We start from the raw sequence: 21,354 nt of genomic DNA, 5'->3' as shown, positions 1-21,354 counted from the left end.
GCAAATGACAATAGTTAAAAGAAGCTTTTAGCAATCCATGAGGTGAAAATATATGTAAACCTTTCAGAAATCAGCGAAGAATATGAAGATGTACCTCACTGGAAAATTTTTAAGATCTCTTCTGCCCTCCAGTAATCAAAAGCAAATACAATAATGAGATACCACACTGTTCACATTTTAAAAAAATATTTTTATTGATTTCAGAGAGGAATAGAGAGGGAGAGAGAGACAGAAACATCAATAATGAGAGAGAATCATTGATTAGCTACCACCCGCACACCCCGCACGGGGGATTGAGCCCGGAACCCGGGAAAGTGCCCTGACCTGGAATGGACCCGTGACCTCCTGGTTCATAGATCCATGCTCAACCACTGAGCCAGCCAGCCAGGCTGTTAACCTTTTCAAATCGCTACAAGTTGTAGGTAAATGACTGTATTTAGGACTGCTCACATTGAAATTCCCGCACACTGGCATTGAGAATGTGTGAAAGCGTTACAGCCTCTAACACTCTGATCCAAAAGCCTTTGGTTCAGTCATTTCCCTTATAAACATTCTCAGGAAAACCTGGAGGCCTGGGTGGGGCCCTGGTAAGCGGCCAGGTTCATGGAAGACCCCGAGGCAGGGGGCGGAGCCACAGCGGTTGGGCGGGGCCCTCGGAGTGGGGCGGGGCCACGGGCTGTGGCGGGGAGCTGGGGGCGTGGTCTCGCTGGGGGCGTGGCAGGGGGACTTTAAAGAATGCGGGACCTCTGTGACGTTCGGAACTGTCGCTCAGGGTCTCAGGGAGACTCGGGCATAAGCTGAGGTGACGGACGCCGGAATGCCTTGGCAAGAAAGTCTAGAACAGTCCCCCTAGGCCAGGGAATCTCATAGTCTTCCTCTATGGGGTCCTTGAGCAGTCGCATCCTGAGGGGCAGGGACTTAGGCACAACGGATCCGCCTCAGCCAGAAGCCCGGGGAGGCCCCAGACGCGTTTCGTCCCGCCGGAAACGCAAGCGGAGCGGACCCTCCTGCGACCCAGAGGCCGGGAACAGCCGCAGGTCTCTAGACCCAGAAGACAGTCTCCAGCAAGAGGCCACTACAAGCCAGAGGAAAAAAGTGAAGCTCACATCTGAGTATGCTTACCAAACTTTATTTCTGAATGGGGAAACCAGTGACATTAAAATCCGCGCTCTGGGGAAAGTGTGGTGTTTACACAAAACGTATTTGCGTCAGGCAGGCTACTTTGCTACTCTCTTTAGAAGTTCTCGCGAAGACTCTGACAAAGATATTATCGACCTGGAGATTAAGGACCACAATATTGACGTCGAGTCCCTGAACTTCGTGCTAGGTTCCTTGTACAGGGATGAATATGACTTGCGGGAGCCCCTTCGAGTTCCCAGGGTTTTGGCAACGGCGTGCCTGCTTCAAGTGGAGGACCTCATTGAAGACTGTGAGGAGACCATGAAGGAGGCAGTCAACGTGAAAACTGTATGTGGCTATTACGCAACAGCAGAAGCCTATGGGTTAGAGTCTCTGAAGACAGAATGCTTTGACTGGCTTCTCCACAACCTGATGACTCATCCCAGTGTTGAACTTTACAAAGAAGTCAGTATAGAACTCATGAATCAGCTCATTTCTTCCGCTGACTTACTAGTGATACAGAAGGAAATAGATGTGTACACCACGCTGAAAGAGTGGATGTTCCTTCGTCTTAACCGGGCTTGGAAAGGATCCATACAACAGCTTTTAGACCACGCAAACGACTGGTTTTCCAGGCACAGAGGACGTGTTGCCAGCATGGCCTTCCTGGAGACCAGACGAGGCATACCATTTCAGTCGGTGTTTAAAAATTTGAGGTTTCAGCATATCATCTGTGACCTGGCCTCCACAAGGGTTATTGAGCAAGATACTCTAATACCTTCAGAATGGTTATCGAAAGCTTATAAACAACAATGGTTTACCTTGCTGAGAGCTCAACAAAGCAAGGAAATCGGGCCCCAATACACCAATGAAGCAGAACTGGAAGAATACAGCATGAGATGTGGGAAAATCGTTGTCAAGAATGGGAAATTCTCCTGGAAGTGGTCGGGTTTCAACTTCGGCTTTCCTTTGCACGTCATCTTCACCAGCGATTATATAATTTTCAAGCAAAATCTCGTCACTCGGCCAGGTGTGGGTTCAGTTTCTCTACGATCTCTAAGAAATATTGCATTCAGATTAACTCTGGTATATTTCGATTCTAGTGGAAAAGTAATTTTCAGGAAAACAACTGGTTATAAAACTCTTACCTTTGAGAACGATGAGGACCACCTGGTAATGAAGTTAGATAGAAAAGTTCTGAGCTTTCCTTTATATATATTCTGTAACTTCCTGTTTACATCATTAGAAAGTCCAGGAATTGATCAGCTTGTCTAGTAGCATATATTAGCATTTTGAACACTTCTGATGTTTCATTGCCTTCAATGGCCCTACTGTAAAACACAATAAAGATGGCATATAATAAAATCAAATGTGGAAATTACCATGAATGACTAGCTTTATTTTATTTCTATGGATTTAAGAAGACAAAGTTTATTTCAAAGCAAGTATCTGTGAAACCAAATAATCATTAATGCTGTCATTTTTTGCCTCTTACTTACCATCAATAGGCAAGCTCTAAATGGAAATGCAAGCCAAGGAATAAAAATCACTTTATTACTTAGACACGCTTTACCCTAACTAACATTGAGAGAAAATGTAGAATTCTTTCCCTTGCTATAATTGTTGTGCAAATATGGTTTTTATTGTGTCAATATTACAGGAGAGTCAATCATCAGGTAAAACCTGTGATTAGGGACGCTTTTGTACTCTAAAATGTACAGTTTTAAATAGCCAGGCATTCTCAGGTTTTATAACATTACATATTATATAAGTTAGTGTTATTTTCCAAATAATTGAACACATGGCCCAGTTACTCTAGGGTTTGGAGAGCGCATACTGCTGCCAGCTTATCTGCAAAAACTATATTTTTTTCCACACTTAAAGAATGGAACAAGGATTAAAGGATACATAAACATAGTACATAATTACATATTATATAAATACTAGAGGCCAGATGCACGAAATTCATGCAAGAGTAGGCCTTCCTTCCCCCGGCTGCGGACACTGGCTTCCCTCTGGCACCTGGGACCTGGGCTTCCCTCACAGCCCTGGCTTTGTCTGGAAGGTCGTCCGATCTAATTAGCATATTACATTTTTATATATAGGTAGATAAAATATTATATTATCATCCTATCTAATAAAAGAGTAATATGCAAATTAACCATCACTCCACCACACACACAAGCCACGCCCACAAGCCACGCCCACCAGCCAATAAGGAGCAAATATGCAAATAAACCCAACCAAGATGGCTACGGCCACAGAGAGCATGAGCGAGGCTTGGGCATCCCCGGCAATGGAGGAAGCCAAACTTTATGCCTGCCCTTGCCGGCCCAGGCCTCCACTCAAGGCTACAAAGTTTCAATGATAGAAGATACATAAATCCAAACAGAAATGGCGGCAGCCACAGAGCTGGAAAGAGCAAGAGGCTAGGGATGCCCTCGGCGATGGAGGAAGCCAAGCTTTCCACACACTCTGGCCAGCCCAGGCCTCACTTAAGGCTACAAAGTTTCAATTATAGAAGATACATAAATCCCAATAGAAATGGCTGCCGCCACGCCACGGAGCAAGCAGAAGGCTTGGCCGTGCTCCAGGCTACAAAGTTTCCATTGTAGAAGTTAAATAAACCCCAGATACCAGGGCCTCTGCTTGGGTCGCCAGGGGGTGTGGCCGGCCTGCAAACCACCACAGGCCCCTCGCCCAGGCCACCCCACGCCCCAAGGGAACCCCCACCCTGATCCAGGACACCCTTCAGGGCAAACCAGCAGGCCACCACCCATGAACCAGGCCTCTATCCTATCTAATAAAAGAGTAATTTGCAGATTGACCATCACTCCAACACACAAGATGGCTGCCCCCATGTGTTCAAAGATCCTGCCCCCATGTGGATACAAGGTGGCGAGCACAAGATGGCCAGCAGGAGAGGGCAGTTGGGAGGGTCCAGGCCTGCAAGGGAGGGCAGCTGGGGTCGATCAAGCCTGCAGGGGAGGGCAGTTAGGGGTGACCAGGCCTGCAGGAGAGGGCAGTTAGGGGCAAACAGGCTGGCAGGGGAGCAGTTAGGCATCAATCAGGCTGGCAGGGGAGTGGTTAGGGGCAATCAGGAAGGCAGGCAGGCAAGCAGTTGGGAGCCAGCAGTCCTGGATTGTGAGAGGGATGTCTGACTGCCCGTTTAAGCCCAATTCCGGTGGTTCCCAGATTGGAGAGGGTGCAGGCTGGGCCGAGGGACACAGCCCCCTGTGAACGAATTTTGTGCACCAGGCCTCTAGTATAGTATATAAATATATATCAGAAAATATGTATTGTAAAACATATATAATTATATTTATATAGTAACACATATCCTATATAATAAAGAAATAATATGCAAGTGGTCATCATGCCCTCATGCCGACACATGGTAACAGCTCAGACACTCAATACTGGGGAGAGAGGAATGCGGAGCAGACAGGCACAAATGAGCTCACGAGAAAGGAATGGGGACCAGCCAGGTTGCCGCCAGGGAGAAGGACAAGCCGCCTGCCCTGCAGTCCTGGGTGCCAGCGCCTGGGGCTGTAGCCTGGGAGAGGGACAAGTCATCCACCCCTTGGTCCCCGTGATCAGTTCCTGCAACTGTGCCTGCGGCCCAGGAGAGGGATAAGCCGCCACACCATGGTCCTGGGTGCCAATGGCTGCATTCTGGGCAAGCTGCCCACCCACAGTCCCATGTGGCTGTGGCTGTGGCCAGCCCGGGTGAAGCCAGCCCAGGTCCTGGGTGTCTACAGCCAGCCAGAGGTAGGGAAACCCGGGTCCTGGCTCCCAGGTTCCTGCAACTGGCCGGAGGAGGAAATCCTGGGTCCCAGGTGTGGGGTGAGGCATAGGCGGTTAGGTGCGATCAGGCCAGCAGGGGAGCAGCTAGGGGCAATCAGGCAGGCAGGCAGAGGAGTTAGGGGTGATCATGCAGGCAGGCAGGTGAGCGGTTAGGAGCCAGCAGTCCCGGATTGCAAGAGGCAGTCGGATATCCCCCGAGGGGTCCCCGATTGGAGAGGGTGCAGGCCAGGCTGAGGGACCTCCACCCCCAGTGCACAAATTTCGTGCACTGGGCCTCTAGTAAATACATAATGTTAGATACAATATTATAGATTACATGCAAATAAATGTTTTTATTGCTTGTAAAAACCAAAGAAATAATTTTTCAATGGTTGAATAAATACTGTAATCTAGAAGCAGCCCAAGTGCCCATCAGTAGTTGAGTAGATAAGCAAGCTGTGGTACATTTACCCAATGGAATACAACAAGGCAGTAAAAAAAAAAAAGGCAATTTCTACCCTTTGCAACAGCATGGATAGGCCTGGAGAGCATTATGCTAAGTGAAACAAGCCAATCAGAGAAAAACCATTACCATAGGATTTCACTCATGTGGAATCTAATGAACAAAATGAATTACCAAGCAAAATAGGAACAGACTCATAGAGTGCTCAGGGGTGGGGCTGGGTGAAGGGGGTGGAGGGATTGAACAAAAAAGGAAAAAAGGGAAAGAACTCTTGGACACCATAGTGTAGGGATTGCCTGGTGGATGTGTGTGGGAGAGGTGAGGTGTTAAGGAGGGATGACTGGTGATGGACGAAGACTTGACTTGGGGTGGTGAACACACAATACAATGTACAAGTGATGTGTTGTAGGATTGTGCACCTGAAACGTGTATAATTTTGTTAACCAGTGTCACCCCAATTCATTAAATAAAAATACATAAATAAAATAAAATGCACTTCCATAGATGCCAGTTATTCCCTTGGATATCTAGGTATGAATAATTTCGAAGTATCTTCACATTTTCCTTTTGGTGTTTTTATTTGGCTTATTTTTTATTTTGCCAGAGTTTGTTCTGCTTGCCTGCAGAGTATTTAAGGTGACATTTATTTCAAAATAGAAGACAACAGGACACACAACATTATTACTTTAAAGATGTGTCTTCCAAACAGTCCCTGATGTAGGAAGAGAGGGCCAGTCTGTCCAACTAACTGGTGCAGCTTTCAAAGATTTTACCGCCCCTCAAATGCTGTTTATGTCGGTTTCCCTGCCCCAAAATTCATATGTGAAAATTCTATTGCAGGCAGGTGTGGCTCAGTGATTGAACATCAACCTGTGAACCAGGAAGTCACGGTTCGATTCCCCATAAGGGCACATGCTCAGGTTGTGGGTTCAATCCCCAGTGAGGGACCTGCAGGAGGCAGCCTATCCATGACTCTCTTTCCACATTGATGTTTCTATCTCTCTCTACCTCTCCATCCTCTCTGAAATCAATAAAAATATATTAAAAATTTAAAAAGTATTTGTTTAAAAAAAAATTCTAACCACCAAGGTAATGGTAGTAGGCTAGGCCTTGAAAGGTGATTAGGTCATGAGGGTGGAGCTGAATGAATTGTATTATTTTTGTTTGTTTGTTTATAAAAAGCTCCCAGAGAGTTGCTTACTCCTTCCACTCTGTGTGGATAGAAGGAGAAGTCTGCAAACCAGAAGAGGCACCTCACCCAACCTCAGTAGAACCCCGATCTCAAACTTCCAGTTTTCAGGGCTGTGATAAATACTTGTTGTTTCTAAACCACCCAGTCTGTGGTATGTTTTTATAGCAAAACAAATGGACTAAGACACTTTTTTCTGATAAGACATCTGATGCCATTTTTACCTTTCTCTATAGGGAAGGCAACAATTCAAGTTATTTCTTTTTCTTTTTTCTTTTTTTGTTTTTTGTCACACATCTGCTTTATTGTGAGCAGCAGGCGGGACACCTCCAGCAACAGTAAAAAAAGTAATTTACAAAAGCAGGGGTTCAGTGCAGCTGCCTGTTTGGAGCCTGTGGGAGCTCATACATCGATGCTGACCCAGAGCAGCAGGAAGAGGACCCCAAAGCCCATGAAGAGGGAGGCCACCAAGGAGATGAGCAGCTCCTTGTAGATGTCTCGAGTGTACCTGGTGGACGGACCTCACAAACGAAGAACCGGGCGGTGAAAAACATGCCAATGGCCAACAGCACCACCGTCAGATGGGGGAAGATGGCTGGGTTCATGGGGCGGTGTATCTGCTCATGGCCTTGAGCTCCATTTTGCCGGGCACTGGGTAATCTGCCATTCCCTCAAGCTATTTCTAAGATTTATATGGAAACTAGTGGCCTGGTGCACGAAATTCGTGCACATTAAAAGGGGATTAATTAGAGGAAATATTTATTATTGCTATTTGCCCTTTCTCTATAATAGAAGTGTCAGAGATGAAAGAAAATTAGTAAAATGTATATGAAAACCTTCCTCCTGTCAGAGTCTGGGGCACAACACAGGACCCAGAGTCAAGTCCCCGTCCACCCCCGTGCGCCTCAAAATCACATGAGACCCATACCTGGCACCGCCCCCCCTCATTGGGATAGATACAGACCTGGCTAGTCCCACCCTTGTCAAGCCTCGCCGGGCAGGGAACGTAGCCTCAGGTCGACTGGCCTGGCACCAGGACAGGGGGCTTGGCCTGAGGTCCCCAAGCCCAGACTGGGGTGGGGGGGCATGCCTTGAGGTTCCCCGTCAAGCCCCACCAGTTGTGGGACATGACCTGAGATCCTCTGTCAAGCCCCACTGGGTGGGGGGCATGGCCTGAGGTACCCTGACCCAGCACTGGGGGTGTACCTTGAGGTCCCCTGTCAAGCCCTGCCAGGCAGGGGGGTGCAGCCTCAGGACCCCTGGCGCAGTGCTCTTGCGGGGGGTGCAGCCTGAGGTCCCCCAGCCTGGTGCCAGGGTGGGGAGCATGGCCTGAAGTCCCCTGTCAAGCCCCACCTAGTTGGGGGCATGGCCTGAAGTCCCCTGGCCTGGTGCTGGAGCCAAGGGAGCAGCCTGAGGTCCCCTAGCCCAGCACCAGGACAGGAAGCACACCTTGAGGTCCCCTGTCAAGCCCCACCAGGTGGGAGGCACAGGCTGAGGTCCCCCAGCCTAGAGCTGGGGCCAGGGGAGCAGCCTGAGGTCCCCTAGCCCAGCACCAGGACGGGAAGCGCACCTTGAGGTCCCCCGTCAAGCCCCGCTGGTTGGGGGACGTAGACTGAGGTCCCCCGGCCTGGCGTTGGGGCAGGGTGGAGCAGCCTGAGGTCCCCTAGTCCAGCACCAGGACGGGAAGCCCACCTTGAGGTCCCTTGTCAAGCCCTACTGGTGGGGGTGTGGCCTAAAGTCCCCTGTCAAGCCCCACCTGGTGGGGGCGCAGTCTGAGGTCCCCTGTCCTAGCGCTGGGGCGGGGGGAGCAGCCTGAGGTCCCCTAGTCCAGCACCAGGACGGGAAGCGAACCTTGAGGTCCCCTGTCAAGCCCTGCCAGGTTTGGAAGGCAGGCTGAGGTCCCCTGTCAAGCCCCACGGCGGGCAGGGGATGGCGTAGCCTCAGGTCCCTGCTGATTGCTTCTTAAGGCTCCTTATGGGAACTTGGCCTCAGCTGTGGGTGTAGCCAGCTTTGTGAAGGGTTGATGTTTAATTAGCATATTCCCTCTTTCTTAGATAGGATACTAGTACATAGGACTTAGACTATTCAAAGTTAGTCTGAATATGAATAGTGACATTTGAGAACTTACCCTGACTGCCAGGTTGCAAGACTTACCATGAAGCTACAGAATTCAAGAAAGTGTGTCATTGGCACAAAGTACAGGGACACAGGTCAATTTAGCAGAACAGAGAATCCAGAAATAGACCCACATGGATACAGTCAATTACTTGTCAACCAAGGCGCAAAACTCATTTTCAGAGTTGGAAGGAGGCAGGAACTGATGTTGGAACAATTGGATACCCGTAAGTTAAAAGAAATAACCACTAGCCCTGACCGGTTTCGCTGAGTGGCTAGAGCATCGGACTGAGGACTGAAAGTTGCCAGGTTCAATTCTGGTCAAGAGCATATACCTTGGTTGTGGGCACATCCCCAGTGGGTGGTGTGCAGGAGGCAGCTGATCGATGTTTCTCTCTCATCGATGTTTCTAGCTCTCTATCCCTCTCCCTTTCTCTCTGTAAAAAGTCAATAAAATATATTTAAAAAAGAAAAGAAATGACCATTACACCTTACCTTACACCATAAGCAAAAATGAACTAGAAATGGACATTGGAATTAAATGTAAGAACTAACACTATAACATTTCTAGAAGAAAGGGCAGGACAAAATCGAAGTGCATTTGGATTTGACAAAAATCTCTTAAATAAGCCATCAAACACATGGAGTATAATACACAAAATCAATAAATTGGACTTCATCCAAACTAAAAAAGTTTGTTCTGAAAATACACTTTAGGCCCTTGCTGGTTTGGTTCAGTGAATAGAGCGTTGACCTGAGGCCTGAAGGGTCCCGGGTTCCATTCTGGTCAAGGGCACATGCCTGAGTTGTGGGCTCCATCCTTAGTAGGGTGCTTGCAGGAGGCAGGCCATCAATGATTCTCTCTCATCATTGATGTTTCTATCTTTCTCTCCCTCTCCCTTCCTCTCTCTGAAAGCAGTAAAAAAATTATGGACACTTTACAAAATAAAGAGCCCATATTCTTTAAAACAAATAAATGAATTAGATGAAGGAAAGGCAGAGAAACTGTTCCAGATGAAAGGTAGCTGAAAACACATAATGCAATGTGTGATCTTCGATTGGGGAAAAAAGGTGAAACAAAGGACATTAGGACAAATGGCAGAATGTGGATATCGGATTTATATCAGATAATGTGTCCTGTGGAAATTTCTGAATTTATGCTTGCACTGTAATTCTGTAAAAGAATATCCTTATGCCTATGAAGGGGGGAGCTGAGAGCAGGTGAGGGGGTTGCTGAGTGGGTGAGACATGGTATCAGGGTAAAAACGTGGAAATAGGAGATCATACTGATATATAACTGACTTGATGTTGTTTTCTGTCTCCAAGATATCTTTATGATAGTGATAAAGAGCTAGACTTAAATTACTTTATTTAAAGCTTTCCAGAGCAAGCCTGTGAAGTACAGGTATTGTTCTCACTTCACATACGGGGAAACTGAGGCACAGAGAGGATTTGTTTTTTTTGTCTGAGATGACACAGCTTGGAAGTGGCAGAGAGTCTATCCCATGATCCAGATTTTTCTGCCTCCCTCAGAGAAATCTACAATGTTTATTGTGTCAGTTAAGATGCTTTTAGCTTTAAACAAAAGAAAATGTTGATTCAAACTAACTTATAGTCTATAGATCAGGCATTCCAGTGGTAGGGGGAGTTCCAGGCAAGTTGGTTATAATTGCATCAGGGATGGTATTAAGGGCCCAGATCTCTGGCTCCCTGCTCTGCCATCTTTTGTTGGTTTTTTTTTAAGGGAGAGTGGAGGGAAGAGGAGAAACATCAATGATAACAGGGAACCATTGATCAAGCCTCCTGCATGCCCCACACTGGGGATCCAGCCTGAAACCTGAGCATGTGCCCTGACGGGGAATCAAACCATGACCTCCTGGTTCAAAGCTCAACCACTGAGCCATGCCGATCAGGCATGTATGGTGTAATCTTGTCTATTACTTGCAGTATTACTGTGCATGCATATACATATATGTGTATTTTTCTGTTTATAAAAATTTGTTTTATAATGTATTCTTTTGTATATTTCTTCTGTCACTTCAAAGTATAAGAATATCCAAATGCTTTAAACTTTAATACTTAGATTTTTTAAATTATTACATAATACCATGAAAATTCAGCAAGGAATTATAGAACATAATTTATCTAATTTCAGATAAGGCAAGGCTTTCTATAAGCAGAGATGCAAAAACCGGTATTTGGAAAATCTGATTTGGCCTCTTAAGCATAAAAATGTTGCCCTAGCTGATTTAGCTCAGTGGATAGAGCATTGGCCTGCAGACTGAAGGGTCCCAGGTTTGGTTCTGGTCAAGGACACATATCCAGGCTTGATCCTCAGTAGGGGGCATGCAGAAGGCAGCCAATTAATGATTCTCTCTCATCATTGATGTTTTTATCTCTCCCTTCCTCTCTGAAATCAATAAAAATATTTTTTAAATAAACAAAAATATATTTTCAAAACAGAATGAAAATGTCTTCACAGAAAAGAACTGCATAAAAACTAAATGGCAAATGACAATAGTTAAAAGAAGCTTTTAGCAATCCATGAGGCGAAAATATATGTAAACCTTTCAGAAATCGGCGAAGAATATGAAGATGTACCTCACTGGAAAATTTTTAAGATCTCTTCTGCCCTCCAGTAATCAAAAGCAAATACAATAATGAGATACCACACTGTTCACATTTTAAAAAAATATTTTTATTGATTTCAGAGAGGAATAGAGAGGGAGAGAGAGACAGAAACATCAATAATGAGAGAGAATCATTGATTAGCTACCACCCGCACACCCCGCAAGGGGGATTGAGCCCGGAACCGGAAAAAGTGCCCTGACCTGGAATGGACCCGTGACCTCCTGGTTCATAGATCCATGCTCAACCACTGAGCCAGCCAGCCAGGCTGTTAACCTTTTCAAATCGCTACAAGTTGTAGGTAAATGACTGTATTTAGGACTGCTCACATTGAATTTCCCGCACACTGGCATTGAGAATGTGTGAAAGCCTTACAGCCTCTAACACTCTGATCCAAAAGCCTTTGGTTCAGTCATTTCCCTTATAAACATTCTCAGGAAAACCTGGAGGCCTGGGTGGGGCCCTGGTAAGCAGCCAGGTTCATGGAAGACCCCGAGGCAGGGGGCGGAGCCACAGGGGTTGGGCGGGGCCATCGGAGTGGGGCGGGGCCACTGGCTGTGGCGGGGAGCTGGGGGCGTGGTCTCTCTGGGGGCGTGGCAGGGGGACTTAAAAGAATGAGGGACCTCTGTGACGTTCGGAACTGTCGCTCAGGGTCTCAGGGAGACTCGGGCATAAGCTGAGGTGACGGACGCCGGAATGCCTTGGCAAGAAAGTCTAGAACAGTCCCCCTAGGCCAGGGAATCTCATAGTCTTCCTCTATGGGGTCCTTGAGCAGTCGCATCCTGAGGGGCAGGGACTTAGGCACAACGGATCCGCCTCAGCCAGAAGCCCGGGGAGGCCCCAGACGCGTATCGTCCCGCCGGAAACGCAAGCGGAGCGGACCCTCCTGTGACCCAGAGGCCGGGAACAGCCGCAGGTCTCTAGACCCAGAAGAGAGTCTCCAGCAAGAGGCCACTACAAGCCAGAGGAAAAAAGTGAAGCTCACATCTGAGTATGCTTACCAAACTTTATTTCTGAATGGGGAAACCAGTGACATTAAAATCCGCGCTCTGGGGAAAGTGTGGTGTTTACACAAAACGTATTTGCGTCAGGCAGGCTACTTTGCTACTCTCTTTAGAAGTTCTCGCGAAGACTCTGACAAAGATATTATCGACCTGGAGATTAAGGACCACAATATTGACGTCGAGTCCCTGAACTTCGTGCTAGGTTCCTTGTACAGGGATGACTATGACTTGCGGGAGCCCCTTCGAGTTCCCAGGGTTTTGGCAACGGCGTGCCTGCTTCAAGTGGAGGACCTCATTGAAGACTGTGAGGAGACCATGAAGGAGGCAGTCAACGTGAAAACTGTATGTGGCTATTACGCAACAGCAGAAGCCTATGGGTTAGAGTCTCTGAAGACAGAATGCTTTGACTGGCTTCTCCACAACCTGATGACTCATCCCAGTGTTGAACTTTACAAAGAAGTCAGTATAGAACTCATGAATCAGCTCATTTCTTCCGCTGACTTACTAGTGATACAGAAGGAAATAGATGTGTACACCACGCTGAAAGAGTGGATGTTCCTTCGTCTTAACCGGGCTTGGAAAGGATCCATACAACAGCTTTTAGACCACGCAAACGACTGGTTTTCCAGGCACAGAGGACGTGTTGCCAGCATGGCCTTCCTGGAGACCAGACGAGGCATACCATTTCAGTCGGTGTTTAAAAATTTGAGGTTTCAGCATATCATCTGTGACCTGGCCTCCACAAGGGTTATTGAGCAAGATACTCTAATACCTTCAGAATGGTTATCGAAAGCTTATAAACAACAATGGTTTACCTTGCTGAGAGCTCAACAAAGCAAGGAAATCGGGCCCCAATACACCAATGAAGCAGAACTGGAAGAATACAGCATGAGATGTGGGAAAATCGTTGTCAAGAATGGGAAATTCTCCTGGAAGTGGTCGGGTTTCAACTTCGGCTTTCCTTTGCACGTCATCTTCACCAGCGATTATATAATTTTCAAGCAAAATCTCGTCACTCGGCCAGGTGTGGGTTCAGTTTCTCTACGATCTCTAAGAAATATTGCATTCAGATTAACTCTGGTATATTTCGATTCTAGTGGAAAAGTAATTTTCAGGAAAACAACTGGTTATAAAACTCTTACCTTTGAGAACGATGAGGACCACCTGGTAATGAAGTTAGATAGAAAAGTTCTGAGCTTTCCTTTATATATATTCTGTAACTTCCTGTTTACATCATTAGAAAGTCCAGGAATTGATCAGCTTGTCTAGTAGCATATATTAGCATTTTGAACACTTCTGATGTTTCATTGCCTTCAATGGCCCTACTGTAAAATACAATAAAGATGGCATATAATAAAATCAAATGTGGAAACTACCATGAATGACTAGCTTTGTTTTATTTCTATGGATTTAAGAAGACAAAGTTTATTTCAAAGCAAGTATCTGTGAAACCAAATAATCATTAATGCTGTCATTTTTTGCCTCTTACTTACCATCAATAGGCAAGCTCTAAATGGAAATGCAAGCCAAGGAATAAAAATCACTTCATTACTTAGACACGCTTTACCCTAACTAACATTGAGAGAAAATGTAGAATTCTTTCCCTTGTTATAATTGTTGTGCAAATATGGTTTTTATTGTGTCAATATTACAGGAGAGTCAATCATCAGGTAAAACCTGTGATTAGGGACGCTTTTGTACTCTAAAATGTACAGTTTTAAATAGCCAGGCAATCTCAGGTTTTATAACATTACATATTATATAAGTTAGTGTTATTTTCCAAATAATTGAACACATGGCCCAGTTACTCTAGGGTTTGGAGAGCGCATACTGCTGCCAGCTTATCTGCAAAAACTATATTTTTTTCCACACTTAAAGAGTAGAATAAGGATTAAAGGATACATAAACATAGTACATAATTACATATTATATAAATACTAGAGGCCCGATGCACAAAATTCATGCAAGAGTAGGCCTTCCGTCCCCCGGCTGCCGGTACCGGCTTCCCTCTGGCACCTGGGACCTGGGCTTCCCTCACAGCCCTGGCTTTGTCTGGAAAGTCGTCCATTCTAATTAGCATATTACATTTTTATATATATCGGTAGATAACATATTATATTATCATCCTATCTAATAAAAGAGTAATATGCAAATTAACCATCACTCCGCTACACCCACAAGCCATGCCCACAAGCCAAGCCCACCAGTCAATCAGGAGCAAATATGCAAATAAACCCAGCCCAGATGGCTATGGCCACAGAGAGCAGGAGGAAGGCTTGGGAATCCCCAGCAATGAAGGAAGCCAAGCTTTCCACCTGCCCTTGTCATCCCAGGCCTCCACTCAAGGCTACAAAGTTTCAATGATAGAAGATACATAAACCCAAACAGAAATGGCGGCAGCCACAGAGCTGGAAAGAGCAAGTGGCTAGGGATGCCCTCGGCGATGGAGGAAGCCAAGCTTTTCACACACTCTGGCCGGCCCAGGCCTCACTTAAGGCTACAAAGTTTCAATTATAGAAGATACATAAATCCCAATAGAAATGGCTGCTGCCATGGAGCAAGCAGAAGGCTTGGCCCTGCTCCAGGCTACAAAGTTTCAATTGTAGAAGATAAATAAACCCCAGATACCAGGGCCTCTGTTTGGGTCGCCAGGGGGTGTGGCCGGCCTGCAAACCACCACAGGCCCCTCGCCCAGGCCGCCCCACACCCCAAGGGAACCCCCACCCTGATCCAGGACACCCTTCAGGGCAAACCAGCTGGCCCCCACCCATGCACCAGGCCTCTATCCTATCTAATAAAAGAGTAATATGCAGATTGACCATCACTCCAATACACAAGATGGCTGCCCCCATGTGGTCAAAGATCCTGCCCCCATGTGGACACAAGGTGGCTGCCACAAGATGGCCAGCAGGGGAGGGCATTTGGGAGGGACCAGGCCTGCAAGGGAGGGCAGTTGGGGGCAATCAAGCCTGCAGGGGAGGGCAGTTAGGGGTGACCAAGCTGGCAGAGGAGGGAAGTTGGCGGCAACCAGGCCTGCAGGGAAAGGTAGTTGGGAGGGACCCAGGCCGGCAGGGGAGAGCAGTTGGGGGGGACCAGGAGTGCAGAGGAGGGCAGTTAGGGGTTACCAGGCCTGCAGGAGAGGGCAGTTAGGGGCAAACAGGCTGGCTGGGGAGCAGTTAGGCATCAATCAGGCTGGCAGGGGAGTGGTTAGGGGCAATCAGGAAGCCAGGCAGGCAAGCAGTTGGGAGCCAGCAGTCCTGGATTTTGAGAGGGATATCCGACTGCCCCTTCAAGCCCGATTCCGGTGGGTCCCAGATTGGAGAGGGTGAAGGCTGGGCTGAGGGACACACACCCCTGTGAACGAATTTTGTGCACCGGGCCTCTAGTATAGTATATAAATATATATATCAGAAAATATGTATTGTAAAACATATATAATTATAATTATACAGTAACACATATCCTATATAATAAAGAAATAATATGCAAATGGTCATCATGCCCTCATGCCAGCACATGGTAACAGCTCAGACACTCAATACTGGGGAGAGAGGAATGCGGAGCAGACAGGCACAAATGAGCTCACGAGAAAGGAATGGGGACCAGCCAGGCTGCGGCCAGGGAGAAGGACAAGCCGCCTGCCCTGCAGTCCTGGGCACCAGCCGCTGGGGATGTAGCCTGGGAGAGGGACAAGTCATCCACCCCTGGGTCCCGGAGATCAGCGCCTGCAACTGTGCCTGCGGTCCAGGAGAGGGATAAGCCGCTGCACCACGGTCCTGGGTGCCAATGGCTGCATTCTGGGCAAAGCCGCCCACCCACAGTCCCATGTGGCTGTGGCTGTGACCAGCCCGGGTGAAGCCAGCCCAGGTCCTGGGTGTCTACAGCCAGCCAGAGGTAGGGAAACCCGGGTCCTGGCTCCCAGGTACCTGCAACTGGCTGGGTAGGGAATCCTGGGTCCCAGGTGTGGGGTGAGGCAGAGGCGGTTAGGGGCGATCAGGCCAGCAGGGGAGCAGCTCGGGGCAATCAGGCAGGCAGACAGAGGAGTTAGGGGTGATCAGGTGAGCAGTTAGGAGCCAGAAGTTCCGGATTGCAAGAGGCAGTCGGATATCCCCCGAGGGGTCCCCGATTGGAGAGTGTGCAGGCCAGGCTGAGGGACCTCCACCCCCAGTGCACAAATTTTGTGCACTGGGCCTCTAGTAAATACATAATGTTAGATACAATATTATAGATTACATGCAAATAAATGTTTTTATTGCTTGTAAAAACCAAAGAAATAATTTTTAAATGGTTGAATAAATACTGTAATCTAGAAGCAGCCCAAGTGCCCATCAGTAGTTGAGTAGATAAGCAAGCTGTGGTACATTTACCCAATGGAATACAACATGGCAGTAAAAAGAAAGGCAATTTCTACCCTTTGCAACAGCATGGATAGGCCTGGAGAGCATTATGCTAAGTGAAACAAGCCAATCAGAGAAAAACAATTACCATAGGATTTCACTCATGTGGAATCTAATGAACAAAATGAATTACCAAGCAAAATAGGAACAGACTCATAGAGTGCTCAGGGGTGGGGCTGGGTGAAGGGGGTGGAGGGATTGAACAAAAAAGGAAAAAAGGGAAAGAACTCTTGGACACAATAGTGTAGGGATTGCCTGGTGGATGGGTGTGGGACAGGTGAGGTGTTAAGGAGGGATGACTGGTGATGGATGAAGACTTGACTTGGGGTGGTGAACACACAATACAATGTACAAGTGATGTGTTGTAGGATTGTGCACCTGAAACCTGTATAATTTTGTTAACCAGTGTCACTCCAATTAATTAAATAAAAATACATAAATAAAATAAAATGCACTTCCATAGATGCCAGTTATTCCCTTGGATATCTAGGTATGAATAATTTCGAAGTATCTTCACATTTTCCTTTTGGTGTTTTTATTTGGCTTACTTTTTATTTTGCCAGAGTTTGTTCTGCTTGCCTGCAGAGTATTTAAGGTGACATTTATTTCAAAATAGAAGACAACAGGACACACAACATTATTACTTTAAAGGTATGTCTTCCAAACATTCCCTGATGTAGGAAGAGAGGGCAGTCTGTCCAACTAACTGGTGCAGCTTTCAAAGATTTTACCGCCCCTTGCCCTAACCGGTTTGACTCAGTGGATAGAGCGTCGGCCTGCGGACTCAAGGGTCCCAGGTTCGATTCCGGTCAAGGGCATGTACCTTGGTTGCGGGCACATCCCCAGTAGGGGGTGTGCAGGAGGCAGCTGGTCGATGTTTCTCTCTCATCGATGTTTCTAACTCTCTATCCTTCTCCCTTCCTCTCTGTAAAAAAATCAATAAAATATATTTAAAAAAAAAAAAAAAGATTTTACCGCCCCTCAAATGCTCTTTATGTCGGTTTCCCTGCCCCAAAATTCATATGTGAAAATTCTATTGCAGGCAGGTGTGGCTCAGTGATTGAACATCAACCTATGAACCAGGAAGTCACGGTTCGATTCCCCATAAGGGCACATGCTCAGGTTGTGGGTTCAATCCCCAGTGAGGGACCTGCAAGAGGCAGTCTCTCCATGACTGTCTTTACACATTGATGTTTCTCTCTCTCTCTACCTCTCCATCCTCTCTGAAATCAATAAAAATATATTAAAAATTTAAAAAGTATTTGTTAAAAAAAAAATTCTAACCACCAAGGTAATGGTAGTAGGCTAGGCCTTGAAAGGTGATTAGGTCATGAGGGTGGAGCGTGCATGAATTGTATTATTTTTGTTTGTTTGTTTATAAAAAGCTCCCCAGAGAGTTGCTTACTCCTTCCACTCTGTGTGGATAGAAGGAGAAATCTGCAAACCAGAAGAGGCACCTCACCCAACCTCAGTAGAACCCCGATCTCAAACTTCCAGTTTTCAGGGCTGTGATAAATACTTGTTGTTTCTAAGCCACCCAGTATGTGGTATGTTTTTATAGCAAAACAAATGGACTAAGACACTTTTTTCTGATAACACATCTGATGCCATTTTTACCTTTCTCTATAGGGAAGGCAACAATTCAAGTTATTTCTTTTTCTTTTTTCTTTTTTTGTTTTTTTGTCACACATCTGCTTTATTGTGAGCAGCAGGCGGGACACCTCCAGCAACAGTAAAAAAATTAATTTACAAAAGCAGGGGTTCAGTGCAGCTGCCTGTTTGGAGCCTGTGGGAGCTCATACATAGATGCTGACCCAGAGCAGCAGGAAGAGGACCCCAAAGCCCATGAAGAGGGAGGCCACCAAGGAGATGAGGAGCTCCTTGTAGATGTCCCAAGTGTACCTGGTGGACGGACCTCACAAACAAAGAACCGGGCGGTGAAGAACATGCCAATGGCCAACAGCACCACCGTCAGATGGGGGAAAATGGCTGGGTTTGCGGGCTGGTGTATCTGCTCATGGCCTCGAGCTCCATTTTGCCGGGCACTGGGTAATCTGCCACTCCCTCAAGCTATTTCTAAGATTTATATGGAAACTAGTGGCCTGGTGCACAAAATTCGTGCACATTAAAAGGGGATTAAATAGAGGAAATATTTTAATATTGCTATTTGCCCTTTCTCTATAATAGAATTGTCAGAGATGAAAGAAAATTAGTAAAATGTACATGAAAACCTTCCTCCTGTCAGAGTCTGGGGCACAACACAGGACCCAGAGTCAAGTCCACGTCTACCCCTGTGCGCCTCAAAATCACGTGAGACCCATACCTGGCTGCCGCCCCCCCTCATTGGGATAGATACAGACCTGGCTAGTCCCACCCTTGTCAAGCCTCGCCGGGCAGGGAACGTAGCCTCAGGTCGACTGGCCTGGCACCAGGACAGGGGGCTTGGCCTGAGGTCCCCAAGCCCAGACTGGGGTGGGGGGGCATGCCTTGAGGTTCCCCGTCAAGCCCCACCAGGTGTGGGACATGACCTGAGATCCTCTGTCAAGCCCCACTGGGTGGGGGCCATGGCCTGAGGTACCCTGACTCAGCACTGGGGGTGTACCTTGAGGTCCCCTGTCAAGCATCGCCAGGCAGGGGGGTGCAGCCTCAGGTCCCACCTGGGCAGGGGGCGCGGCCTTAGTTCCCCTGACCCAGCACTGGGGGTGCACCTTGAGATCCCCTGTCAAGCCCCGCCAGGCAGGGGGTGCAGCCTAAGGTCCCCTGGCGCAGTGCTGGGGCGGGGGGTGCAGCCTGAGGTCCCCGGCCTGGTGCCAGGATGGGGAGCATGGCCTGAAGTCCCCTGTCAAGCCCCACCTAGTTGGGGGCACGGCCTGAAGTCCCCTGGCCTGGTGCTGGGGCCAGGGGAGCAGCCTGAGGTCCCCTAGCCCAGCACCAGGACAGGAAGCACACCTTGAGGTCCCCTGTCAATCTCCACCAGGTGGGGGGCACAGGCTGAGGTCCCCCAGCCTGGAGCTGGGGCCAGGGGAGCAGCCTGAGGTCCCCTAGCCCAGCACCAGGACTGGAAGCCCACCTTGAGGTCCCCCGTCCAGCCCTGCTGGTTGGGGGACGGAGACTGAGGTCCCCCGGCCTGGTGCCAGGGTGGGGAGCATGGCCTGAAGTCCCCTGTCAAGCCCCACCTAGTTGGGGGCACGGCCTGAAGTCCCCTGGCCTGGTGCTGGGGCCAAGGGAGCAGCCTGAGGTCCCCTAGCCCAGCACCAGGACAGGAAGCACACCTTGAGGTCCCCTGTCAAGCCCCACCAGGTGGGAGGCACAGGCTGAGGTCCCCCAGCCTGGAGCTGGGGCCAGGGGAGCAGCCTGAGGTCCCCTAGCCCAGCACCAGGACTGGAAGCACACCTTGAGGTCCCCCGTCAAGCCCTGCTGGTTGGGGGACGTAGACTGAGGTCCCCCGGCCTGGCGCTGGGGCAGGGGGGAGCAGCCTGAGGTCCCCTAGTCCAGCACCAGGACGGGAAGCCCACCTTGAGGTCCCCTGTCAAGCCCTACTGGTGGGGGTGTGGCCTAAAGTCCCCTGACAAGCCCCACCTGGTGGGGGGCGCAGTCTGAGGTCCCCTGTCCTGGCACTGGGGCGGGGGGAGCAGCCTGAGGTCCACTAGCCCAGCACCAGGACGGGAGGAGAACCTTGAGGTCCCCTGTCAAGCCCTGCCAGGTTTGGAAGGCAGGCTGAGGTCCCCTGTCAAGCCCCACGGCGGGCAGGGGATGGCGTAGCCTCAGGTCCCTGCTGATTGCTTCTTAAGGCTCCTTATGGGAACTTGGCCTCAGCTGTGGGTGTAGCCAGCTTTGTGAAGGTTTGATGGTTAATTAGCATATTCCCTCTTTATTAGATAGGATACTAGTACATAGGACTTAGACTATTCAAAATTAGTCTGAATATGAATAGTGACATTTGAGAACTTACCCTGACTGCCAGGTTGCAAGACTTACCATGAAGCTACAGAATTCAAGAAAGTGTGTCATTGGCACAAAGTACAGGGACACAGGTCAATTTAGCAGAAGAGAGAATCCAGAAATAGACCCACATGGATACAGTCAATTACTTGTCAACCAAGGTGCAAAACTCATTTCAGAGGAGGAAGGATACTGTTATCAGGAACTGATGTTGGAACAATTGGATACCCGTAAGTTAAAAGAAATGACCACTAGCCCTGACCCGTTTGGCTGAGTGGCTAGAGCATCGGACTGAGGACTGAAGGTTCCCAAGTTCAATTCTGGTCAAGAGCATATACCTTGGTTGCGGGCACATCCCCAGTGGGTGGTGTGCAGGAGGCAGCTGATAGATGTTTCTCTCTCATCGATGTTTCTAGCCCTCTATCCCTCTCCCTTTCTCTCTGTAAAAAGTCAATAAAATATATTTAAAAAAGAAAAGAAATGACCATTACACCTTACCTTACACCATAAGCAAAAATGAACTAGAAATGGACATTGGAATTAAATGTAAGAACTAACACTATAACATTTCTAGAAGAAAGTGCAGGACAAAATCGAAGTGCAATTGGATTTGACAAAAATCTCTTAAATAAGCCATCAAACACATGGAGTATAATACACAAAATCAATAAATTGGACTTCATCCAAACTAAAAAAGTTTGTTCTGAAAAT

At 47.8% G+C, this 21,354-nt stretch overlaps 2 protein-coding genes and 2 pseudogenes across 4 annotated transcripts; 2 read left to right on the top strand and 2 right to left on the bottom strand.

The window, feature by feature from the left end:
• Nucleotides 1-879: 879 nt before the first annotated feature.
• LOC308240328 (germ cell-less protein-like 1) lies at nt 880-2,394 on the top strand (the record flags this gene model as incomplete). Its single annotated transcript, XM_080653212.1, has 1 exon — nt 880-2,394. The coding sequence occupies one exon, from the start codon at nt 880-882 to the stop codon at nt 2,392-2,394; it is 1,515 nt and encodes a 504-aa protein (XP_080509338.1).
• Nucleotides 2,395-6,959: 4,565 nt separating this feature from the next.
• LOC308239790 (dolichyl-diphosphooligosaccharide--protein glycosyltransferase subunit TMEM258-like) lies at nt 6,960-7,182 on the bottom strand (annotated as a pseudogene). Its single transcript has one exon. The product of its transcript is annotated as a dolichyl-diphosphooligosaccharide--protein glycosyltransferase subunit TMEM258-like (transcript).
• A 4,876-nt stretch (nt 7,183-12,058) lies between these two features.
• Nucleotides 12,059-13,573, top strand: LOC308240327 (germ cell-less protein-like 1; the record flags this gene model as incomplete). Its single annotated transcript, XM_080653211.1, has 1 exon — nt 12,059-13,573. The coding sequence occupies one exon, from the start codon at nt 12,059-12,061 to the stop codon at nt 13,571-13,573; it is 1,515 nt and encodes a 504-aa protein (XP_080509337.1).
• Nucleotides 13,574-18,497: 4,924 nt separating this feature from the next.
• On the bottom strand, nt 18,498-18,738 carry LOC308240470 (dolichyl-diphosphooligosaccharide--protein glycosyltransferase subunit TMEM258-like; annotated as a pseudogene). Its single transcript has one exon. The product of its transcript is annotated as a dolichyl-diphosphooligosaccharide--protein glycosyltransferase subunit TMEM258-like (transcript).
• Nucleotides 18,739-21,354: the final 2,616 nt, after the last annotated feature.

Source organism: Plecotus auritus, assembly GCF_963455305.1.
Source record: "Plecotus auritus genome assembly, chromosome: X".
Classification (NCBI taxonomy): domain Eukaryota; kingdom Metazoa; phylum Chordata; class Mammalia; order Chiroptera; family Vespertilionidae; genus Plecotus; species Plecotus auritus.
This window is presented reverse-complemented; position numbering and strand designations above follow the sequence as displayed.